This window comes from Bison bison, unplaced genomic scaffold (genome assembly GCF_000754665.1).
Source record: "Bison bison bison isolate TAMUID 2011002044 unplaced genomic scaffold, Bison_UMD1.0 scf7180017864043, whole genome shotgun sequence".
Taxonomy (NCBI): domain Eukaryota; kingdom Metazoa; phylum Chordata; class Mammalia; order Artiodactyla; family Bovidae; genus Bison; species Bison bison.
The window spans coordinates 7,728,399-7,749,801 of NW_011494615.1; the positions used below are offsets into that span (position 1 = coordinate 7,728,399).

Here is a 21,403-nt window from a genome sequence, read left to right on the forward strand (position 1 = left end):
CCACACCAGGTGACAGAGGACACTGAACAGCACCCCGGTCATTCTGAGGGAAGATGATTTTTTAGAAAAATATTTATTTGGCTGCATTGGGTCTTAGCTTCAGCATGAAAACTCTTAGATGAGGCATGTGGAATCTAGTTCCCTGGCCAGGGATTGAACCCGGGGCCCCTGCATCGGGAGTCTTAGCCTCTGGACTACCAGGGAAGTCCTGAAGATGATTTTCAACATAGAATTCTATACCTATCCAAATTGCTAACTAAATATGACATACGCAGACATTCAAAGGTTCAGGAAGTTTCCTTCCCATGTACCAGTTCTTAGGAAGTTACTTGAGATTGCTCTAGTGAAATGAGGAAGTCATAAGATTCTAGAAACAGGAGGGAAAAGCCAGAATAATGATAAAGCCTGGGGACTTCCCTGGTGGTCCAGCAGTTAAGACTCCACACTCCCGATGCAGGGAGCAAGAGTTTGATCCCTGGTCAGGGAATGGGGATCCCACAAGTGGTGCAGCGGGGCCATAAATAAATGAAATACGAAAGTTTTTCTAAAATAATCGTGGACTCTCAACCCTTGGAGCAGAAGACTGAGGGTCCCAGTAGGAGGATTTCTGGGAGAGAAAAGAGTGTTGGAAGAAACTTGATACCGTCTTTGGAAATTTGGAACCATCTAAGCACCGTGTGAACTGCACAGCAGAGAGGAAGAAAGAAAGGCAATTAGAAACCCCAGGGAAGAGAAAAGAAAACTAACATCTGCAAGGAGAGAGAATATGCCATCCTGATACATATCTGCCATTTAGCTGTGCAGAGAGCAGTATTTATATAATTGTAATAATGTGAGCACAGGCGATTAATTTTAATATAAGGTCAATGTGCACTTGAAGGGAGGACTTGTGACTAATAGGGTAGACCTTTAACCTTGACATTTAAAAAGCACAGCTGATGGTTTGGAGATGGGAGTGGAGAGGAGAGCTAAGGGGAAGGATGCAGACAGCCTTATCTTTAAATGTGTGGAGACGATGGATAATGTTCTAGTCGGTAAGAACTAAGAAATAAAGGTATAGGGTATTATTTAAAGCTACAAAGATAACCAGTAGAGAAAGTAAAAATAGTGACATAACCATATTGGCAAGAAAGGGTGATATCTGAAGAGTACAACTGAGCTAAATCCCATGTATTAAAGAAATAAATGATCATGCTTTAAGTTGCTCAAACAAGAAGTAGCAGGTAAATTTAGAGACTAAAAGAAGCAAAAATCGAAACAGTGAAATGATTTTAAAATGGTTTCGTCTGAAGAACAGAACTAAAAGAATGTTGCAGGAAACCACTGCTTTTTACTATGCTTTTTAAAATTACTTTTAAAAAGGGAAGCTGAGAGGCGGCTGGGGGGGTGGGGGGCGGGCGGGGAAAGAAGGAAGGAACTAAGAGCCCTGACAGATCATAATACAACCTATTAATACTTGGAGATTCCAGGTGGACATCGACTTTTTTTAAGACCTGGGAATGACACCCGTATCTTCTGACATTAATATAAATTGTGTGTGTGTGTATATTTAATAAGGTTTTGTTTTTATTTAAAAATCATTTCAAATTTACAGGAATATTTCAAGAATAAGAATAGCAGGACAAACACTTGTGTCTTCCACACCCAGATTCACCCGTGCGAATATTTCACTACGTTTGTGTCATCATTTGCCCCTCGCCGAGCCCATATGCTCTCTAAACCTCTGGAGGGTTTTAGACATCAAGACTCTCGACCCCTACATACTTCAGTGTATGCTGTTTAAGAATAGGCAAGAATATGCTCTTATATAACCACAGCAAATTTAACACTGACACAAAACTTTAATCTACTCGTAAGATTTAATTTGCACACAGCATCTTTTCCTGCTATAGACTCCCCCTCTTCAGAGTCAGTTTGGGCACGTACCTTTTATTTCTTTTCCTCCCAACTCATCTTCAGCTGTCACTTTCATCCTCTCTAACTTGTTTTTGCTCTTTTGTTTCACCCCATTCCTAATTCAGGTCTCAGTTGTTGTTTTTAAAAATAATTTTATCTATTTTTGGCTGTGCTGGATCCTCTTTGCTGCATGGGCTTTTCTCCAGAGCAGGGCCGGCTCTGCAGTTGCGGTATGTGGGCTTCTCTTGCGGAGCCCTTGTTCTAGGGAGCATGGTCCTCAGTAGGTGTTGTGGCTCCTGGGCTCTAGAGCACTGGCTCACTAGTTGGGGAGCATGGGCTTGTTTGCTTTGCAACATGTGGGACCTTCCCAGACCAGGGATCAAACCCGTTGTCTCCTGCATTGGCAGGCAGATTACTTACCTCTGGGCCACGAGGGAAGCCCCAGTTGTCATTGTTTTAATGGTAGCATTTAAAAATTTTTATTTTTGGTGTATAGTTGATTTCTCCTGGCAATCTTGATTCCAGCTTTTTCTTCATCCAACCCTGCGTTTCTCATGATGTACTCTGCATATAAGTTAAATAAGCAAGGTGACAATATACAGCCTTGACGTACTCCTTTCCCAATTTGGAACCAGTCTGTTGTTTCATGTCCAGTTCTAACTGTTGCTTCTTGACCTGCATACAGATTTCTCAGGTCAGGTGGTCTGGTATTCCCATCTCTTTCAGAATTTTCCAGTTTGTTGTGATCCACACAGTCAAAGGCTTTGGCATAGTCAATAAAGCAGAAGTAGTTGTTTTTCTTCACTTGCTTTTTTGATGCTCCAATGGATGCTGGCAATTTGAGCTCTGGTTCCTCTGGCTTTTCTAAATCCAGCCTGAACATCTGCAAGTTCACAGTTCACCTACTGTTGAAGCCTGGCTTGGAGAATTTTGAGCATTACTTTGCTAGCGTGTGAGATGAGTGCAATTGTGTGGTAGTTTGAACATTCTTTGGCATTGCCTTTCTTTGGGATTGGAAAGAAAACTGACCTTTTCCCATCCTGTGGCCACTGCTGAGTTTTCCAAATTTGTAGGCATACTGAGTGCAGCACTTTCACAGCATCATCTTTTAGGATTTGAAATAGCTCAACTGGAATTCCATCACCTCCGCTAGCTTTGTTTGTAGTGATGCTTCCTAAGGCCCACTTGACTTCACATTCCAGGATGTGACACCACCCTTATGGCAGAAATCGAAGAAGAACTAAAGAGCCTCTTGATGAAAGTGAAAGAGGAAAGTGAAAGTGTTGGCTTAAAACTCAACATTCAGAAAACTAAGATCATGGCATCTGGTCCCATCACTTCATGGCAAATAGATGGGGAAACAATGGAAACAGTGACAGACTTTATTTTGGGGGGCTGCAAAATCACTGTAAATGGTGACTGCAACCATGAAATTAAAAGATGCTTGCTCCTTGGAAGAAAAGTTATGACCAACTTAGACAGCATACTAAAAGGCAGAGATATTGCTTTACCAGCAAAGGTCTATTTAGTCAAAGCTATGGTTTTTCCAGTAGTCATGGATGGATGTGAGAATTGGGCCATAAAGAAAGCTGAGCACCAAGGAATTGATGCTTTTGAACTGTGGTGTTGGAGAAGACTCTTGAGAGTCCCTTGGACTGCAAGGAGATCCAACCAATCCATTCTAAAGGAAATTAGTCCAGAATATTCATTGGAAGGACTGATGCTGAAGCTGAAACTCCAGTACTTTGGCCACCTCATGCGAAGAGCTGACTCATTGGAAAAGACCCTGATGCTGGGAAAGATTGAAGGCGGGAGGAGAAGGGGACGATAGAGGATGAGATGGTTGAATGGCATCACTGACTCTACGGACATGAGTTGGGTGAACTCCAGGAGTTGGTGACGGACAGGGAGGCCTAGCATGCTGCAGTCCATGGGGTCGCAAAGAGTCAAGACACCACTGAGCAACTGAACTGAACTGATAGCTGATTTACAATGTTGTGTTAGTCTATTTGTTTCCACTTTCTGTTTTCAGGTGTTTTGTTCTATAATTATTTGAGTGATTCCTGGAGCTTAAAGCACAGACATACACAGGCGTGTGCTTAGAATTCTGTTTTGGAGGGAGTTTTTGGTTCCTTTGCCTTTCCAAAAATCACTGGCACTATTTGAATCTTTGATCATTCTTTTGAAACATGAATTGTAGAGATGTGTTTCTGAGAGTTTAACTGCCGTTTTTCTTTTCTTTTTTCCACTGTGGTTTATAGTTTGCAAAAGTACCAGAAGGTCCTATCCCCCCATCCACACCGAAGTTTGCATATGGAAAAGTTGCTCTGAATAAGGTAAGAAAAAAACTAACAGAAACATTAAGAGTGAGGAAGTGGAATTCAGCAGTCATGAGTCAAAGTGTTACGTCTGGCAATCGGCTCCTTATTTTTTTTGTGAACTTGTTTTCTGTGAGACTGATGGGGTGGGTGATGTTTCTGGGAAAACGGGGACACAGGCCGTGAGCTGCTGTGTGTGATGCTGACAGGGTGAGCACGTCAGGCGTGAGCGGGCATTCTTAGATCATTTTGTTTCCATTATCAGTGGCAAAACCAGCCTTAGGAGCCCTTGTGGGAATAACATGTAACCTTACTGTTATGGCTAGTGACATTCGTTTCTATAATTCTCCTTTTCTAAAAGCAGTTCTCAAAAGCCACCAACATTAACTCTAAATTGTACACTGCCCTCGATCTCAAAATCATGTCTTCAGGAAAAAAAGAAAAATCATGTCCTCGTGGCTTGTGGCTTATATGGTAATTGGGACATATAATTACCATATTGTGGGAAATATGGTAATTGGGAGTGGGAAAGCCAGAAACGAATCATAAATATTAGCAAAGAGCTTTTTCTTCTAGGGAAAGAGCAAAAGAGGAGAGGCTTCATTTGATAGGAGTGACGTAAGCCCAAGGCAATTTGTTTTGACCATCTTCAGGTTTTCCCCTCTGATAATCCCTAACTCCTACCTGGGTTAACTAACAAGAAAAAAAAAAGTTACACATTTCTTAAGAATCTTGATATGCTAAAATAGCATCATAAGTTTTTATCTTTAAGCAAAATGCCAAACATGATTGTATAATGTTTCCATTCGTGAAGCCCTTTGATGTTTGGTTGAGCTCTTGTAACATTTTCCACCTAGTGTCGGGATATGTGTGTTACATTCTACAAAGAATGTGGTTTCTCTGCCTGATAGGAATCTTGCTTTAGATTAATCAGACTTTAATCACATTTGTAAAGGGAGTACCTTCAACTTGTTCATTGCTACTGCTACTTAAGGAAAAGTTTGGTTTGTGTCTTTTTAAGCTGTGAAAAGTTTATTTTTATGCAACAGAAAATAACTGCAAATGTTTTGAACAATATTGCTAACCTTAGTACCAAAGCACATTCTGTTTACCAGGAAGGAGAACTGTGAGACCAGAAACTAAATACAGGATTGAAGACAGCAAATTGACATAAAACTGTGTAAAGGCTGGGAGTTCCCTGGTGGTCCAGTGTCGAAGACTCTATGCTTCCAATGCGGGGGGCCCAAGGCTTGATCTCTGGTCAGAGAGCTAGATCCCACATGCTGCAACTAAGACCCCGTGCAGCCAAATAAATGAATAATTAATTTTTTAAAATACTGAATGAAGTTTATGTAGATCATAGTAATATAGGATAAAAGCTCTGACCATGAGCTCCTTTAGTTATCCAAGTAGGAAAGCACTCACTTAGCTGAATTGATGGGATTGTACCTAACCGATGGTTTTTTTTTCTTCCATGCTACCTATCAGTGAGGTAGCTCTAAAAAGCGTTTATAAAAATTCCTAACCAGTTTCATGCTGGGGAAAGCCCTGGGTTTGAAGTCAAACCTAACTGCAAATCCCGTCTGGGCCGTGACTCAAGTGAAATCCTGAGTCCCCAGTTCCTTCCTCTTCCCTAACAAGGGACAGTATTGCCTTCCTTGCCGGCTTTTGTGAGGACTCAGTGAGGTGTGTGGGTAAAGGGAGGTCTCTCCTAGAGTTTGGAGAGGCACCCACGGTTGTTTTGTACATCAGAGTAAACATCATGGGCTACAAGTAAACACAGTCATTCAGGCTGAATATAAGTGTTAATTGGGTGTCTACTATGTGCTGGGTATTGGAGGTGAGCACAGTACAGACCTTGCTCTTAAGAAGCTGACTGTCCACAAGGAGGACAGTGGGGTCAACAAGTGGAAGGTGATCCAGGCATGGGGAACATGCTGCTGACAAGCTCAGAGGAGGGCACAGCGGGGCTGCTTCACTCGGAGGTGGTGGGGAGGTTTTATAGAGCCTTGGTTTTCATGCATTTTACGGGCCTTTCCTATACAGGAGGTTGTGACTGAATAGGTATGTTTGAAACTCTTTACAATATCATCTGTTATTTTTCATCCAGAGTTAGGGACTGGATAGAATTGATTCCACTCAGGACAGCCCTGAGTGGAATTCAAACCATTTCATTTAGGGGTTTGGTCAAATCCGCTGTCTCTGATGATGACGTTATTTCTACTGTGATTAAGTGAGGGGTGACAGTGAGTAAAAGCTGCTTTTGTTTCTTTCCAGTTAAAGACAGTGGAGGATGCTCTCAACATCCTGTGTCCCTCTGGACCCATAAAAAGTGTTTATCCCTTGACATTTATCGATGTGAAACAGGTAAGGCTTCAGAGGTAATGCTTTACCTTTTTTCTACCTTCAAAAATATGTGCTTTCTACACTACCTGTTCTGAACACAGGGACCAAAATGATAAGCAGATAAATCAGACCCCTATGTAAAATCACCTCGGATCTCCAGGCTGTAGCTCAGTATGCTGCACAGTGGCTGATCTTTGCTGTTCTCCCCACCCCATTTCTTATCACATAGGTAATAACCTGCTTTAGCATAATTCTGTGCAGGTTATACATTGAGTATATGTCTGATATAATTAGTCTTATTAGGTATCAAAGTAAAACCACTGTTTTATTACTCAAAAAAGACACTTATTTGTTCTTGCTGCTGCTGCTGCTAAGTCGCTTCAGTCGTGTCCGACTCTGTGCGACCCCATAGATGGCAGCCCACCAGGCTCCCCCATCCCTGGGGTTCTCCAGGCAAGAACACTGGAGTGGGTTACCATTTCCTTCTCCATATTTGTTGTTAGTTCCAAGATATAGGGACTGTGTTCTTAATAGATTAGGTTATTAGAGATTTTTTCCTGCCTTTGCAGAGAAAAAGAAGAGAGTACACGGTGTGTGTGTGTGTGTGTGTGTGTGTGTGTGTGTGTGTAATCTCCAGGCACAGCTCCATCTTTATTGTAAAATTTACCCAACTTTTTGTGTTAGAAAACTTGCAAGAATAGTACAACACCCATAGAGCTTTAACCTAGATCCATCAAGTGTTAACAGCTGCTTCATTGGCATTCTGTGTGTGTATGGTTTGGAGTCAGCTGCTTTTTGTTTTTTTTAAGCATTTGAGGTAGTTGTCAACATCATGACACTTCCACTCTTAAATATTAGAGCATGTATTTTTAAGAAGGACATTATAGTACATGATCACAAATAATGATCACCCTTAAGAAATCTAGCATGGATACAGTCCTATTATCTAATATACATTCTACGATCAGGTATCCCAGTTTATTTCAGCAATGTCCCTTATAGCTTCTCTCTTTTCAGTCCAGTTGCCAGTCCACGATCACACATTGCATTTAGTCTGCTTTCATCTGAAACAGTTCCTGAGTCTGTTTTTCCTCTCTCTCTCGTGACATGGTCATGTCTGAAGAGTTCAGACAGTTTCTAAGTTTTGCAGACCACACCTCACCGGTTAGACTCAGTGAGACATTTTTGGCACACACACAACGGCCGCGTGGTGTTCGTCTCAGGCTGCCGTAGTAGGGTCACTTGGTGCCTTTAGTTCAGTGTTCTATTTGATCACTTAGTTAAGATCTCAGCTCTGGTTTTTGAAATGGAAAATTATGTAGGGGCTCCTTTCTGACTTCTGAGGAGATCACCTTCTGGAGGATGATATAGTAACAGCACATTTGATCTTGCTTTAGCTTATTTTGTTATATTATTATATCTTGGAACTAAGAACAAATAACTGTCTTTTTTTGAGTTTGTGATTTCACTCCAGCAATACTGCTTTGTGATAAATAAAAATGATTAATTAAGCCCCCCTCACTTTTTTGTTAGCGTTGGGTAGTGTTCTTTCTCTGGTTCCAACACACACTGGTTGTACATCCGTGTCTCCATCTACCTGTCCTCTCCACCGAGGAGGGTCGGAGCACATCAGATAAGACACAGCTCAGAGCAGTGGGAACCTGGGAAGTGGATCCCAGGTTAGTGTCCTTGCTTTTTCTCAGCCCCTTTCTGCTCTCTCACCTTTGGCCAAGGCAGTGCTCTCAGATCAGGTGTGGCTCCTGGGCCCTGACTGCTTCAGATCTGGGACAGGCCGTAGAAGATTTACTTCCAGCAAACCTCTCGGTGGGCACAGCTGCAGGGAGTGGGGTGCAGCTCTGGTACCCCTGCAGCTGCCTCCCCCATCCGCCCTGTCCGGAGTCCTCACTTTGCCATTGCAGGGAGCATCTCACCTTCTGCTCCCCTCCTGGAAACCCCTAGTCTCTGAGCTAGGACTCACCACTCTGCTGCATTCAAAAGAAAAAAAGAAACAAGAGATGGAGATTTGGGGGTCTGGAAGGGAGGCATCCTTGTGCTCGAAGGTTTGGGTGATGACAGTGGCATTTCTTGAGTTCAGCACTTTCCTGCAGCACAGGAACACAGGTTAGCATTTTCCTTCCGCTCCTGCATATCACCCCTCCCCTTTGCTGGGCTGCTCTTTCTCGCATTCAGGGCTGAGGAGTGGGAAACTGTTTCCTGCTGGGTTTCCATTTGGATTCTCCTGTATGACCTGATTTGTCCAGCTCTCCCAGCTAATGACCACTCAGGAAGCCATTCACCCAGTCTGGTGTCTGGGGGCTTCCTTTCCAACCAGGGGTCCCAGCATCTCAAAGTACTTTCTGAGGCTCATTTAGAGGCACATTTCACCCCCACCTCCATCTGTCTCTCGCCGCCTGTTTCCCCCTCGCCTCCACTTGAAACGGTTTCTGATTGACTCTTGTTTTGTATGTTAGAGCAGAGTTAGCCCAAGAAGCTGGAGAATGCTTTACGGAGCATTCTGTTGCTGTTTACCTTTTGTTTTTGTTGTCCTTGGTTTTGGTTTTTGAGGTAATGGCAGTAACCTTTTGATCTGTGACAGGATCCCCCCAAGTTATTCTGGGCACATCACCTACCACGTTCCAGGGTCTGGTTCCCTCTTGTGGGAGGGGAGGGGATGTTTGACAAAGGCCTCCAGGCTTCCTTGCAGTTAGCTGCTGTGATGGTTATTCTGTGATCTGAAAACTGAAGCCAGTTCCCTTTAATTAGACAGAATATTTGCCGAGGCTGGGGAAGCATTTCATTCCTATAGTTTTAGAAATGTTGCTTTCACGCGGATGGAGGGTGACCCAGTTCTCCTAAGGTGAACTGCAAGAGTGATGTCTTTTTCTTGCATCCTTCTCTAACCAGTACTTTGGATTTGTGCTGTACCGAACAATGCTCCCTGAAGACTGCAGCGACCCTACACCCCTCTCTTCGCCACCCAGTGGTGTCCATGACCGGGCCTACGTCTCTGTGAACGGGGTAAGAATTCTCTCTGAATTTGTGTGTCTGCCCCCACGGGGGAGGAGAGTTGTGGGTTGCACTTGGTAATGATCTCAGAGAGACAGCAGTAAGCAGTCCTGAGGAGAGATCTTATTCCTTGCCCGGGAACTGGACCTGGTTAGCCTGGATGAAAAGCAGAAATCTTAGCTGCTGGGCCACCAGGGGCTACAGGCAAAGTTCTCCTGGCTCTTTCCCCTGTGTGAATGCAAGAATGTTTCAAGGAGGCAAAAACTGTAAAAACAGGTAGCAAGTTTATCCTTAGAGACACAGCACAGGAAGAGGGACAGCACACAGAGAAACAGCATGTTTATCCGAGTTCCCTGGTGGTTAGGAGTCAGCATTTCACTGCCAGGGCCTGGGTTTGATCCCTGATCCAGGAACTGTCTTGCATGCCACACAGCAGGACCAAAATACAAAAAATAAATAAAAATAAAAGACTGAAGCAAGGCAGAAATACACACCTGGAGAGGACAGCAGGTGTCCTGAATGGGGAATGTAGTAAAGAGGTGATTCAAATCCCTTATATAAGACAGTCCTTCTGGGTTTTTGTGTACCTTTGGCCAATTATCGTTTCTTTTTTCACACTTGACCTGTCCTTGGGCCTTCCCCAACATGCGTGCGTAACTTTTTGCTAAAATGGATCCCACTGCAGAGGCCTCTGGGTGCATGTCCTCACTTGTCATGGGGTGGCACGTTGTGACCCCCAAGGAGCCTGCCTGCACGTGTACGGACAGGGAAGTTTCCCTTGCCCTCAGGAGTGGTCATCTTCAGCTTCTCTTCAGCAGAGGTCAGCTTCTGCCACTAGCTTTGTCCTTGGAGTATCTTCAGTTTGACCCCACTTGACAAATGCCAGATGTCCAACCCAAGGGCCCATCTATCTCCTACCTCAGTAACATGACAGTCAGGGAGACTGCTGCCTTCCCATCCTCAGGCTCCACCCTCCTTGTGATGCTCCTGAGCTCTTCCCCTTGCTGGCTGGTGTAGCCTCACCTGCACTCCATCTGCCTGAGGTATACACCCCCTCGTCCATCCGAACTTCCTGGTCGCCCCCCTAGTCCAGGGCCATCCCCTCTGACTGACACTGGGTGTCATTCCTGTCTTCTTTACTCTTGGATGGCAGGGTCTGTTTTGTATACACCAGATGAGTCATTTTAACTTAGGGTCTTCATCCTACATGAGAAGTTATATTCTGAAGGGCTGTTCATGATAATCAGAGCTAAGAGATACAAAGACTTTGATTTCATACATAACGTTATAGGATTTCCATTCCTCTCACTAAGACAATCATGTGAAATAAACACATGAAAGATTGTTCCTAACCAAGAAAATTTGTTGAGGAAAAAAAATTTTTAATTTTTCTTAAAAAAAAAAAAAAGAATGAAGTGATTTTAATATATGAAATAGGCAAACGACAAGGTCCTACTCTATAGCACAGGGAACTATATTCAATATCTTATAATAACCAATAATGGAAGAGAATATGTAAAATGAAATCACTTTGCTGGACACCCGAAGCTAACACAACATTGTAAATCAACTATGCTTCAAAAGCAACACAAAAGGAAAGAAATTAAGGGCCAGAGAAGGGAGTGATTCACCCAAGGTCACTCAAGAACTATCAGAACTAATTCTCTGCTGCTTCGATTTCTCTACAGCAATCTCCCATGTCTCCCAAACTACTTATTCTTTCTTTTTTTTTTTCAGATTTTAAACTTTTTCTTTTGTATTGGGGCACAGCCAGTTAACAATGTTATGGTAGTTTCAGGTGAGAGACAATTTCAAATGAAAATATTTCCATCCTATGGTGATGAGTGGTTTTAATTTGAGTGGCAGCAAATGTCTAAAACGCTATGAGTATGTATACTGATGGCAACGATTTCTAAAATTCCAATTTGAGGGTTGTTTTAGTGATTTTTTTGTTTGTTTGTTGTTGTTTTTTAAAGAATCTTGCATTTTAAAAAGTTAGGAATATGTTGCTGCTAAATTACCAGTTATTTCCCCTCATTCTATTATTTCATCTTTGTGGTTAATGTATCATATCAGGTATTTTGAAGTAAAACTACTCCACCTAACTCTCTGATTTTATCTCGTTTGTCTTATTTTGTCCCATCTCCATGTGATTTAAAACCTATTTTTTATTACTGCCTTTTTTGCTGTGAGCGCATGAAGAGATTCCTGTATTAGAAATCTTTCCCTGGAATTTCTGCCTCCATCCCCTCTCTATTAAAAATAGATGCACAGCCTACTCAATACTCTGTAATAACCTATATGGGAAAGGAATCTGAAAAAGAATTCATATATTGATATGTATACATATAACTGCACCACTTAGCTGTACACCTGTAGTGAACACATTGTAAATCAACTATACCCCAATATAAAATAAAAGTTAAATTTAAAAAATAAGGGACTTCCCTGGAAGTTCAGTGTTTAAGACTGTGATTCCACTGCAAGGAGTGCAGGTTTGATCCCTGGCTGGGGAACTAAGATCTCGTGTACTTTGCGGCATGGCCAAAAATTAAAAATAAATGAATAACATTTAAAATAATAATAAATACAAAATAAAAAAATAAAATAGACATACAAGAAAATAACCCAGAGCTAAGGAAATCAGCCTCAGCCCTTCCCTGCTGGGAGCTGAGTCTGGCAACCCTCCTATGAAGAAAGCAGTTGTTGCAGGAGCCTGGGCATCTGGCTGAGGACTTGGGCAAGGGAGCCATCAGAGCACTTCTGTCTGAAGTCTGGTGACACGTCAGGGTAGCAAAATGAGTGTGGAGTTGACTGAGCAGGCTGCCTCTGCTGACCCTCCCACCCTAGTTAATTCTCATTTGGTACTGAACCCACAGGTTGCCCAGGGAGTCCTTGAACGAGAATCCGTGATCACCCTGAACATAACAGGGAAAGCTGGAGCCACCTTGGACCTCCTGGTGGAGAATATGGGGCGTGTGAACTATGGCTCGTCTATCAATGATTTTAAGGTAGGCCCAGCCTCCCTGTTGGGAGTGAGACTCAAAGGTTGACCAAACTGTGCCTAAGTCATTGGGGAAAGTTTCTGTAAATCCACTTAAAGACTCTCCTGCATACATTCTTTCCTTGCAGCCCTGTTCACGTAGAAGTGATTTTCTGCTTTGGTCGTGCTGGGCTTTGCTGCTGCGCACAGGCTTTCTCTAGTTGGGACAACTCTCTAATTGCAGTGCGCGGGCTTCCCATTGCGGTGGCTTCTTTTGATGGTGGAGCACAGGCTCTAGGGCGTATGAGCTTCAGTAGTTGCAGTGCATGGGCTCGAGAGTGCAGGGACTTCAGAAGTTGTGGCTCATGGGCTTAGCTGCTCCGAGGCATGTGGAATCTTCCCGGACCAGGGACTGAACCCGTGTCCCCGGCACTGGCAGGCAGATTCTTATCCACTGTACCACCAGGGAAGTCCACGTAGAAGTAATTTTTAAAAGCATGCGCCCTTTGCCAAATTTGATGAGTAAACTTACCTGATTTGTTTTGCAGCCTAGAAGTTGGGTTATTTTGAAGATCTGTTTTCCTCTGTAGATGATGAGAAAGTTGAGCTTTGCAAACAGAACCCTTGCATTTGAGTTCAGCCATCCTCTAGCAAGAAACAGAAGGAGGAAGCCACTGCACCATGCTTTTCCTTTGCTTAAAAAACCCACCAAGCCTGCAAAAGGCACTCCCATGCCAACAAAGCCAATTTAGCATTTGTTCTGCTGTTTTCTGGGTGTGGACAAACTCTTGAATTTTAGAAAGCCTTTCCCTCCGTGCACTGCTCTCAGCTCTCTTGGTTAGTCTGTGCCTAGGCGTCTAGTCCAAGTATGCTTTTCTGATGTGCATTTTGAGAGCGTTGTTCAGTAAGTGTTTGCTATGCTCATCCTCTGTGTGTGTGCTCCATGCGGTGCTTTTGGAGGAAGGCAAGGATGTTGAGATACAGGCTGCCCCTCGGTTAGCTCACCACGTGCTAGAGGAGGGAAGGCTGCACCTCCAGAATGACGGCAACACCCACGACAGGACAGGTGTCTGGGGCTATCTCCTGACCCTCCTGGTGGCATCTCAGAAGCAAAGCAGTGACACTCCTGGAGAACACTCATGCAGGGGCCACTTTTGTCTCCAGTATAAAAGAAATGTTCCTGTTACCGTCCTTGTGGTCAGACTAATTAATGGTCGTGCTGCTTGGCTATCATAGGCCACACTGACCCACAGAGTGACGGGGACTCTTGTGAGGTGCCTGAATCCCCAGGACCCAGCAAAGAGCCTGGCACACAGCTGCATGGTCAACGCTTATTGAATTACTGATTGGGCCATTGAGACATAGTATTGAGAGGTGTCATAGAACAAATACGGGATCCCATTGGGATGGAAAAGTTCCCCTCATGAAAGGCTGAGAAGAGGAAGCCAGATGAGCCATGAGCAAAGGCTTCCATGCAGTGTCTGGTGCCATGGACACCTCAAGCCCTTGCCTCCGCTGGACAAATAGAGCAACTTCAGAATGTGAGTCTCAGGCTCCCCATCATTATCACAGACCCTTCTATCCTTTTACAGTGGCCAAGTGTTCCTTTGCATTCTCCCCCCACCTCCATTCACTCTCCCACCCTCGAAACCATCATTTCCTCTGTTCTGACCATGTCTCTGAACCAAACACTGAAGACAGGGATCTGAGGTCGAAAGCTCTGGCCTCAAGCCAGATCTGTGTCACTCTGATGGACACACAGTTTGGATTTCACGTGCTGTTGGTGTTTCATATCCCAGTTTGCTTTTCCCAGGAATTTAGGGCTGGAACACAGAGTCACATGAAGCCTCTCTGCACCATCTTTAGCCCCCAGCTCATCACTCTGTTTCTCTTTTACAGGGTCTTGTTTCTAACCTGACCCTTGGTTCCAAAATCCTTACCAACTGGGAGATCTTCCCGCTGGACATGGAGGATGCAGTACGCAGTCACCTGGGGACCTGGGGTGGCCGTGACGGGGGCTACCACAATAAAGCCCGTGCACACAGCCCCCCTACCTACGTACTCCCGACCTTTTATGTGGGTAACTTCACTATTCCCAGCGGGATCGCAGACTTGCCTCAGGACACCTTTATCCAGTTTCCTGGATGGACCAAGGTATGTGTCTTCATGGAAAGTATTTGTGTTTAGGCCTCAGATGTCTTCTTTTCTGTGTCTGATACAGCATCAAAAAGACTGCTAATGGTGTGCTGCGTGAGACTCAGGGGAGTGGAGGGTTTTCTGTGGACGCTTATCCATTTGTCAGGAGCAGGGCCACAGCAGATCTTCAAAGATGCTGTGGTCAGCCTGAAGGTAACCATCTAGCCCATTTTCATTGACAACTTTCTTTAGCAACTTCCTCCTTCCCCTAAGAAAAACCATACCTTCTTTGAAAACTGACTAGGAATAGCATTTCTTATTTATACTGAAGAAAGTCCAGCCCAGGCAAAGGGGCAAATCTCTGGGAAGCCTGTTTTCTCTTGTTCACACCTAACTCTATACTCTCCAGACCACCCCACCTCCGTATGGGGATGCTCCCATGCCCGGGGTGCATCCACCCCTGTCTGTAGGATCCTCAGCTCCCCCCTGGCCACTTTACTGCCTGCTTCATTCTCCTTTATTCTTGGAAGACATGTCTTCTTACACCATTGTCTCCTCTACTTCAAGTCCTATTTTCATCTTAGATCTTATCATGACTCAAGTTATTCATTCAACAAATATTTAGTGGTTTCTGTTTCTGAGAGTGGGTCCAGCTGCTCGCCGCCCTAAAGCCAATGAAGAGTTCAGGTTGGTGGAAAGGCAACTTTGCTTTATTTCAGAGGCTGGCAACGCTGGGGGAGGGCAGAGTTCTGTCCACAGGCCAACTCCCCCACCACTGACAGTCAGTGGGCAAGAGCTTTTATAGGCGGAGGGAGGAGCTACATGCAGAAACAGCACAGTCAGCTCTGACAGTCGTCTTGAAATTGGTCATGCAGTGGTCTGAGCAGTGTCATTTTAATTGTTTTAAGTACAGTTAATCTTCAGTTCCAGGGTCGGTTTGTTCCCATTTCCTAGGGGCCAATTGTCAGAATTGTGGCGCCTCATGTCATGGCTGCAGTCTGGTCCTCGTGTAATTAAATTATTCCATCTGGTGGGAGTTTCAGTGTCTACAACACAGCTCCAAGGATATGGCTCAGAATATTATCTATGACCCTTGAGAAGAAACTAGAGGTCTTTAACTTTGCTTACTGACTCAATCATTATCATTTTGTCCTGTTTGATTGTTCTCCTTTGCTTCTGTATTTTCCCAATTCTCTGATTAAACTGGTTAAAGTTTTCTGCAGACACAAGGCAGGCAGAGGACATGGGGGTTGGGGACCATAGGGTCTTGTTCCCTTTCAATCCACCCCTTTTTGACACTCTTCAAGATTAAGAAGAGGCAGATAGAGAGCAAGAAATGGACTAAAAGTTTTGAATAGAGAATAAAGTTAGTAATAAAGTTGGCAGAGGCACTTGGTTTTAATTCATTTCTCTTCCAGTATTCCCCGATTCTTTGACGCAGTGGGTGTTGGCTGCTCTGGTTTCTCTCTGCTGAAATGAGGTGCAGTCCTGCCTAATCTGGGGAATAGACACAGAGTTGGAAATAATCTCAAGTCTCAAGTTTAGCATCAGTATTTTGTATTGTGAAAACATGACCTCTGTCTGATTGCCTTGTCACAGTGCCTGGATAAACGCTTAAAAATTAGCAGACATATTATGGATGAGGATAATAATCAAAATGCATCTTTGCATTATTCTCTGAATGTATTTTCTTCTTAATGGTTAAAGCAGATGTACAATGTATGTCTAATAGGCCATAAGCCGGCTATTTGGAATACTGGAGCGGGCTGCCATTTCCTTCCCCAAGGGATCTTCCCACCCAGGGATCGAACCCAGGTCTCCCGCATTGCAGGTGGATTCTTTTCCTTCTGAGACACCAGGGAAGCCCTGGTCAGCCTAAAGTTCAAATTAAATCATGTATAAGCTAGAATGACCCCCATACCTCAATGTGTGAAAACTTCTTCTACCATTTTCCCCTTTCCCGTAAAAAGCACTGATAATCAATTTATTTTTCCGCTGTTGCCAGAGTTGTTGCCTGCTCTGGGTCCATTCATGTCCCTCCGTGCTAGGCCGACTTTTTGTTTATATATTTGTCTAGTCATCCACACTGGGAGAAAACTAATTAGACGTAACAAACAAGCAGAGAGAGGTATGCTGACAGGGAAGCATTTTCTAGGTCATACACTGTATTGATTACACCCAATCTTTACACCTTGTACATGTATTTTAAGTAGTAAACTTAAAGGCAGCAATGGTATACATCATGAGTAGTTAGACTCTGTGATAACTTCATTAAACAGTTTTTTCCATCCTGAACATTGGGGTCAAAAGTATGATTAGAAGAAAAACAGCTTTCCATTAGAATTCTGTCAATTTCTTAACAGTATTTTTCTCTGAGATTCCTCAGGGGCCCTCTGGAAAACTCAAAGTTACCTAGATAAAGAAACGATCTGTTATCAAAAGCAGCACAATATTCCAGGAAAACTCTATTCTCGTAACAGAGAGAAAACCAAATTGCTGCCCTGTATCAGCTTACCATTAAAATTCATTTACTTTACTAAATTCAATCTAATTTTAATCAATCTTAAGTGTCCAAAATTCCTTTCTCATAGTACTTTGTTTTTCTTTACAAAAAAGGATATTTTCTATATCCATTTTAATTTCTAATTTTTTTCCCACCCAAAGTTATTCTCCTTTTATCCTTCAACAAAAATATCTCCTGGGAATTCCCTGGAGATGCAGTGGTTAGGACTTCGAGCTCCCACTGCAGGGGGACAGGGTTGATCCTTGGTGAAAACTAAGATCCTGCAGGCCACACGGTGGGGCCAAAGGAAAAAAACAAAATCTCCATCCTTTATATTTTCTCTGGCAGACAACACATATCCTACTTGCTTTCAATACTGAAATGTATCCCTATCATTTTCACATATTACAATTTTTAACCCTTTAAAGCCTTAACAAAACTAAGTAACAAGTAGTTGAACTGTTATACCAGCATTTCTGATTGGCAAACTTAAGAACATATTCCATAACCTCTAAAAACATACATTTTTTTCATAGCACAATTTCTCTTTAATGTGGTACAATATGTGTATTTAATAATATGCATTTATTGTGTTTAAATCTAAGCCCTCTTTCCTTTTTTTTTGTTTAAAATTGTACTAAATAACCCAAGTCTGAAGTCTCAACGTGAGCTGTGTTTGTATTTCAAGGACAAGACTTAACTTCAAGCTTTCTCCTAAGCATATTTTTGTTTCTCTCAGGGTCAGAATTGTGAATAGAAAAAAAAAAGTATGTTTTTTCTAACTGCATATGCAAAAATAAAAGACTTTCATCATAACCAATTTTTTTTGGAGTTTGAAGAACACTTGGTGGCCACCCAGTGTTTAAAAAATCATTTTTTTTCCTTTAGTCATAGTTTCATAGCTAAAATTTTTCTAATGAACCTGAATTTTTCACTTTACAAAAGACAAGAATACCAATCACACAAACAGAATACACACTCACACACCAGAGAAAGAACTGTCATAAATCCCGAGAGGATGACGGATATGGAGTCCCAGATAAACACTCTGCAACACAAACAGTCCTCAACATCATACATACATCAGAACCAGCTGGCAAAAATGCCCAAATAGCACTTCAAGCTCAAAAGAGAAGTTAGCCGGGTGCACACCTGTGGACTTACTGGGTCTGGGAGCTCCTCAACTTGTCCTGGGGTGTCTTTCTGTTCCACCAAGAAAGCGCATGTTGGCGGCCAGTGCCGAGCAGGGGAGAAACAGGGAGGACCCCTGAAACAAATGGTTTTGGCAGCTGGTAGGAATGTCCCTCAAATCTCCTCCCCGGACCTGAGAGCCATGAGCAATGGCTCCTTGAAGCCTTCCTGGAGTGTCTTCATGGTGGCGGCTTCCCTCGGGGAAAACCCCCAGGAGGCAGGTATTGCGAGAACTCAGTCTCGTTGCATCAAAATCTGTTAGCAAAAGTGGGTCCAGGTGCTCGGAGCTCAAAAGCAATGAAGAGGCAAGGTTAGTGGAAAGGAAAGTTGTCTTTTTTTCAGATGTATGAAACCAAAGGGAGGACAGACTCCTGTCCATAGGCCAACTCATTCCTCCTCCCACTGACAAGCAGTGAGCAAGAGCTTTTAAAGGGGATCTTCAGGGTTGTATAGGTGTTCGGGAGGGGGCTACAGTCAGCTCTGAGTCGCCTTGAAATTGATCATGCAGTGGTCTGACAGCATTTTGGGTATTTGTTTTGCCGCACTGCACAGCTTTTTTGACAGCATTTTGGGTATTTGTTTTGCCGCACTGCATAGCTTTTGGGATCATAGTTCCCTGACCAGTGCTTGAGCACGGGCTGCCTGTAGTGGAAGTGTGGAGTCCTAACCACTGGACCACCAGGAGATCCCTGACCAGTGTCATCTTGATTATTTTAAGTGCAATTAATCTTCAGTTCTGGGGTCGGTTTGCTTCCATTTCCCTGGGGCCAATTCGTGGGGCTATAGTCTGGTCTTCATGTAGTTAACGTCTTCCACCTGGTGGGGGTTTCAGCATCTACAACACAGCTCCAAGGATATGGCTCTAATACTATCTAAAACCCTTGAGAAGAAACTAAAGCTCCTTGACTTTGTTTACTGACTTTATTATTATTTTATCCTATTTGATTATTTTCCTTTGCTTCTGTATTTTCTTAGTTCTCTGATTAAACTTATCCTTTGGCTAAAGGTTTTCTACAGACAAAAGGCAGGCAGGAAGCATGGTGGGGGAAGGCCCATAGGGTCCTGCTCCTTTTCACTACAACGTGCCCACACCTTGTGCCAGGCACTAAGGATCCAAAAATGAAGAGAACTGGATATGGTTCTTGCTCTCTCAGAACTTAAAGTCTGGCTGTGTGCTAGTCACTCAGTCGTGTCCAACTCTGTGACCCCATGGACTGTAGACCACCAGGCTCTTCTCTCCATGGGATTCTCCAGGCAAGAATACTGGAGTGGGTTGCCATGCCCTTCTTCGGGGGATCTTCCTGACCGAGGGATCAAACCCAGGTCTCCTGCATTGCAGGCAGATTCTTTACCATCTGAGCCACGAGGGAAGCCCTCTTGCTCTCATGGAACTTAAAATCTAGCATACCCAAATCATATCATCACTCAAATGAAATGATACAATTGCAGATGCAATGGGTGCTAAGAAGAGATATGGAGGTTGACAATAATTGGGCATTTGCCCATGTTAAGGTGGTTAGGGAACATGATGAACATGTGAACATGATGCTTGACAGAGATAGAGGGGTTGAATAGGACTTAACATGGCAGAAAGGGGAGGGAAACATACGCCAGGCAGAGGAGCTAGCACATGCCAAGGTTATGTGGTTAGAGGGAAAAGTGGCCAAAATGAGGAATTCATAGAGAACTCAACTGTATGGAACACAGAGAAGAACGGCTGTGGTTCAGAGAAGAAGCTAGAAAGTGGGTAGAGACTAGATCAGGACAGGGTATTTAACCACATTACAGTTTTATGTTTCTTTTGAGAGCCACCAAAACAGAGTGACATGGCATGGTTGTGATGCGATGAGTTTCTGTGACCCTGGGATGGACTGGGCTCAGGGAAATTGGCTAGGAGGCTGGACCATAGTTTCATTGCCAGACAGGGTTGGTGGGACAAGATGGCAATGACACAATGTTTGAGAGATGTTTGTAGTTAAATCCATAAAGAGGTAGTGATAGATTGGACATAGATATTGAAAGAGAAGGACATATCAGGTGACTCTCAGATTCTAGGCATGCTGCTAGGAAGATAACACCATTTACTGAAAGAAGAAATTTCAAAAGAGGATTTGTGCTAGAAGAGCATGATCATGAGTTTGGATGTGGACAGCTGAGTTAGGCCATGGGGAATAGCGGAGAGAAGGTACTTGAGGAGGCTGTTGGATTTATGGGTGGGTATTCAGAGGAGGGATCTGGGCTGGGAATATATGAATGAGATCATTTGTATATGGATGGTCATTGAAGACATGACCAGTAGACAAGTTCCTCTAAGGACAGATGATACAGAAGGAAGAAAGGAAGACATTGAGCTGATCCTTGAGAGACACAAACATGATGGAGAGTGAGGAGAGACCAAACAAATGGGAGGAGAACAGCATTTATGCTGCCAAGAGGCAAGTGAGATGAAGACTGAAGCAGCTCTGCTGGGTTTAGCACCAGGGGTCACAGGGACCCTCAGTAAGGGCTAAGCCAGTGGAGCGAACACTGCAAGCCAAACAGCCTTCTACTGAGGACTGAAGGGGGAGGAGATGGAAACATGAAAAATACAGATACTTGAAGATAAACATTCTTCTTGAGAAGTTTGGCTCTGAAGGAGAAGAGGGAAAAAAATACTGGAAAAAAAGCTGCAAGAGAAGACGCACATGTGAAAGTGAAAGTGAATGTTGCTCCCTCGTGTCCGACTCTTTGCCAGAATACTGGAATGGGTAGCCATTCCCTTCTCCAGGGGATCGTCCCAACCCAGGATCGAACCCAGGTCTCCCGCATTGCAGGTGGATTATCTACCAGCTGAGCCACCAGGGAAGCCAAAGATGCACATGGCATGTGTTTAATAAGTGCCCTTTTATAATGTTTGATTTTTACATGTTTATGGAAATATGTTTTCATTATCATTCTGTCTGAAATATTTTCTAATTTCCCTTAATATCTCTTCTTTGAACCATAAGTGATTTAAATATGCCTTGTTTAATTTATATATATATA

At 43.5% G+C, this 21,403-nt stretch overlaps 1 protein-coding gene across 1 annotated transcript in view; it reads left to right on the plus strand.

The window, feature by feature from the left end:
• Window positions 1-21,403, plus strand: part of GLB1 (galactosidase, beta 1) — a 104,232-nt gene that overhangs the window by 68,148 nt on the left and 14,681 nt on the right. Inside the window, exons 12-16 of the mRNA XM_010835584.1 lie at window positions 4,158-4,232; window positions 6,492-6,581; window positions 9,465-9,578; window positions 12,446-12,577; window positions 14,449-14,703. Of these exons, the coding sequence (XP_010833886.1) occupies window positions 4,158-4,232; window positions 6,492-6,581; window positions 9,465-9,578; window positions 12,446-12,577; window positions 14,449-14,703 (666 nt within the window). The remainder of the gene's footprint in view (window positions 1-4,157; window positions 4,233-6,491; window positions 6,582-9,464; window positions 9,579-12,445; window positions 12,578-14,448; window positions 14,704-21,403) is intronic.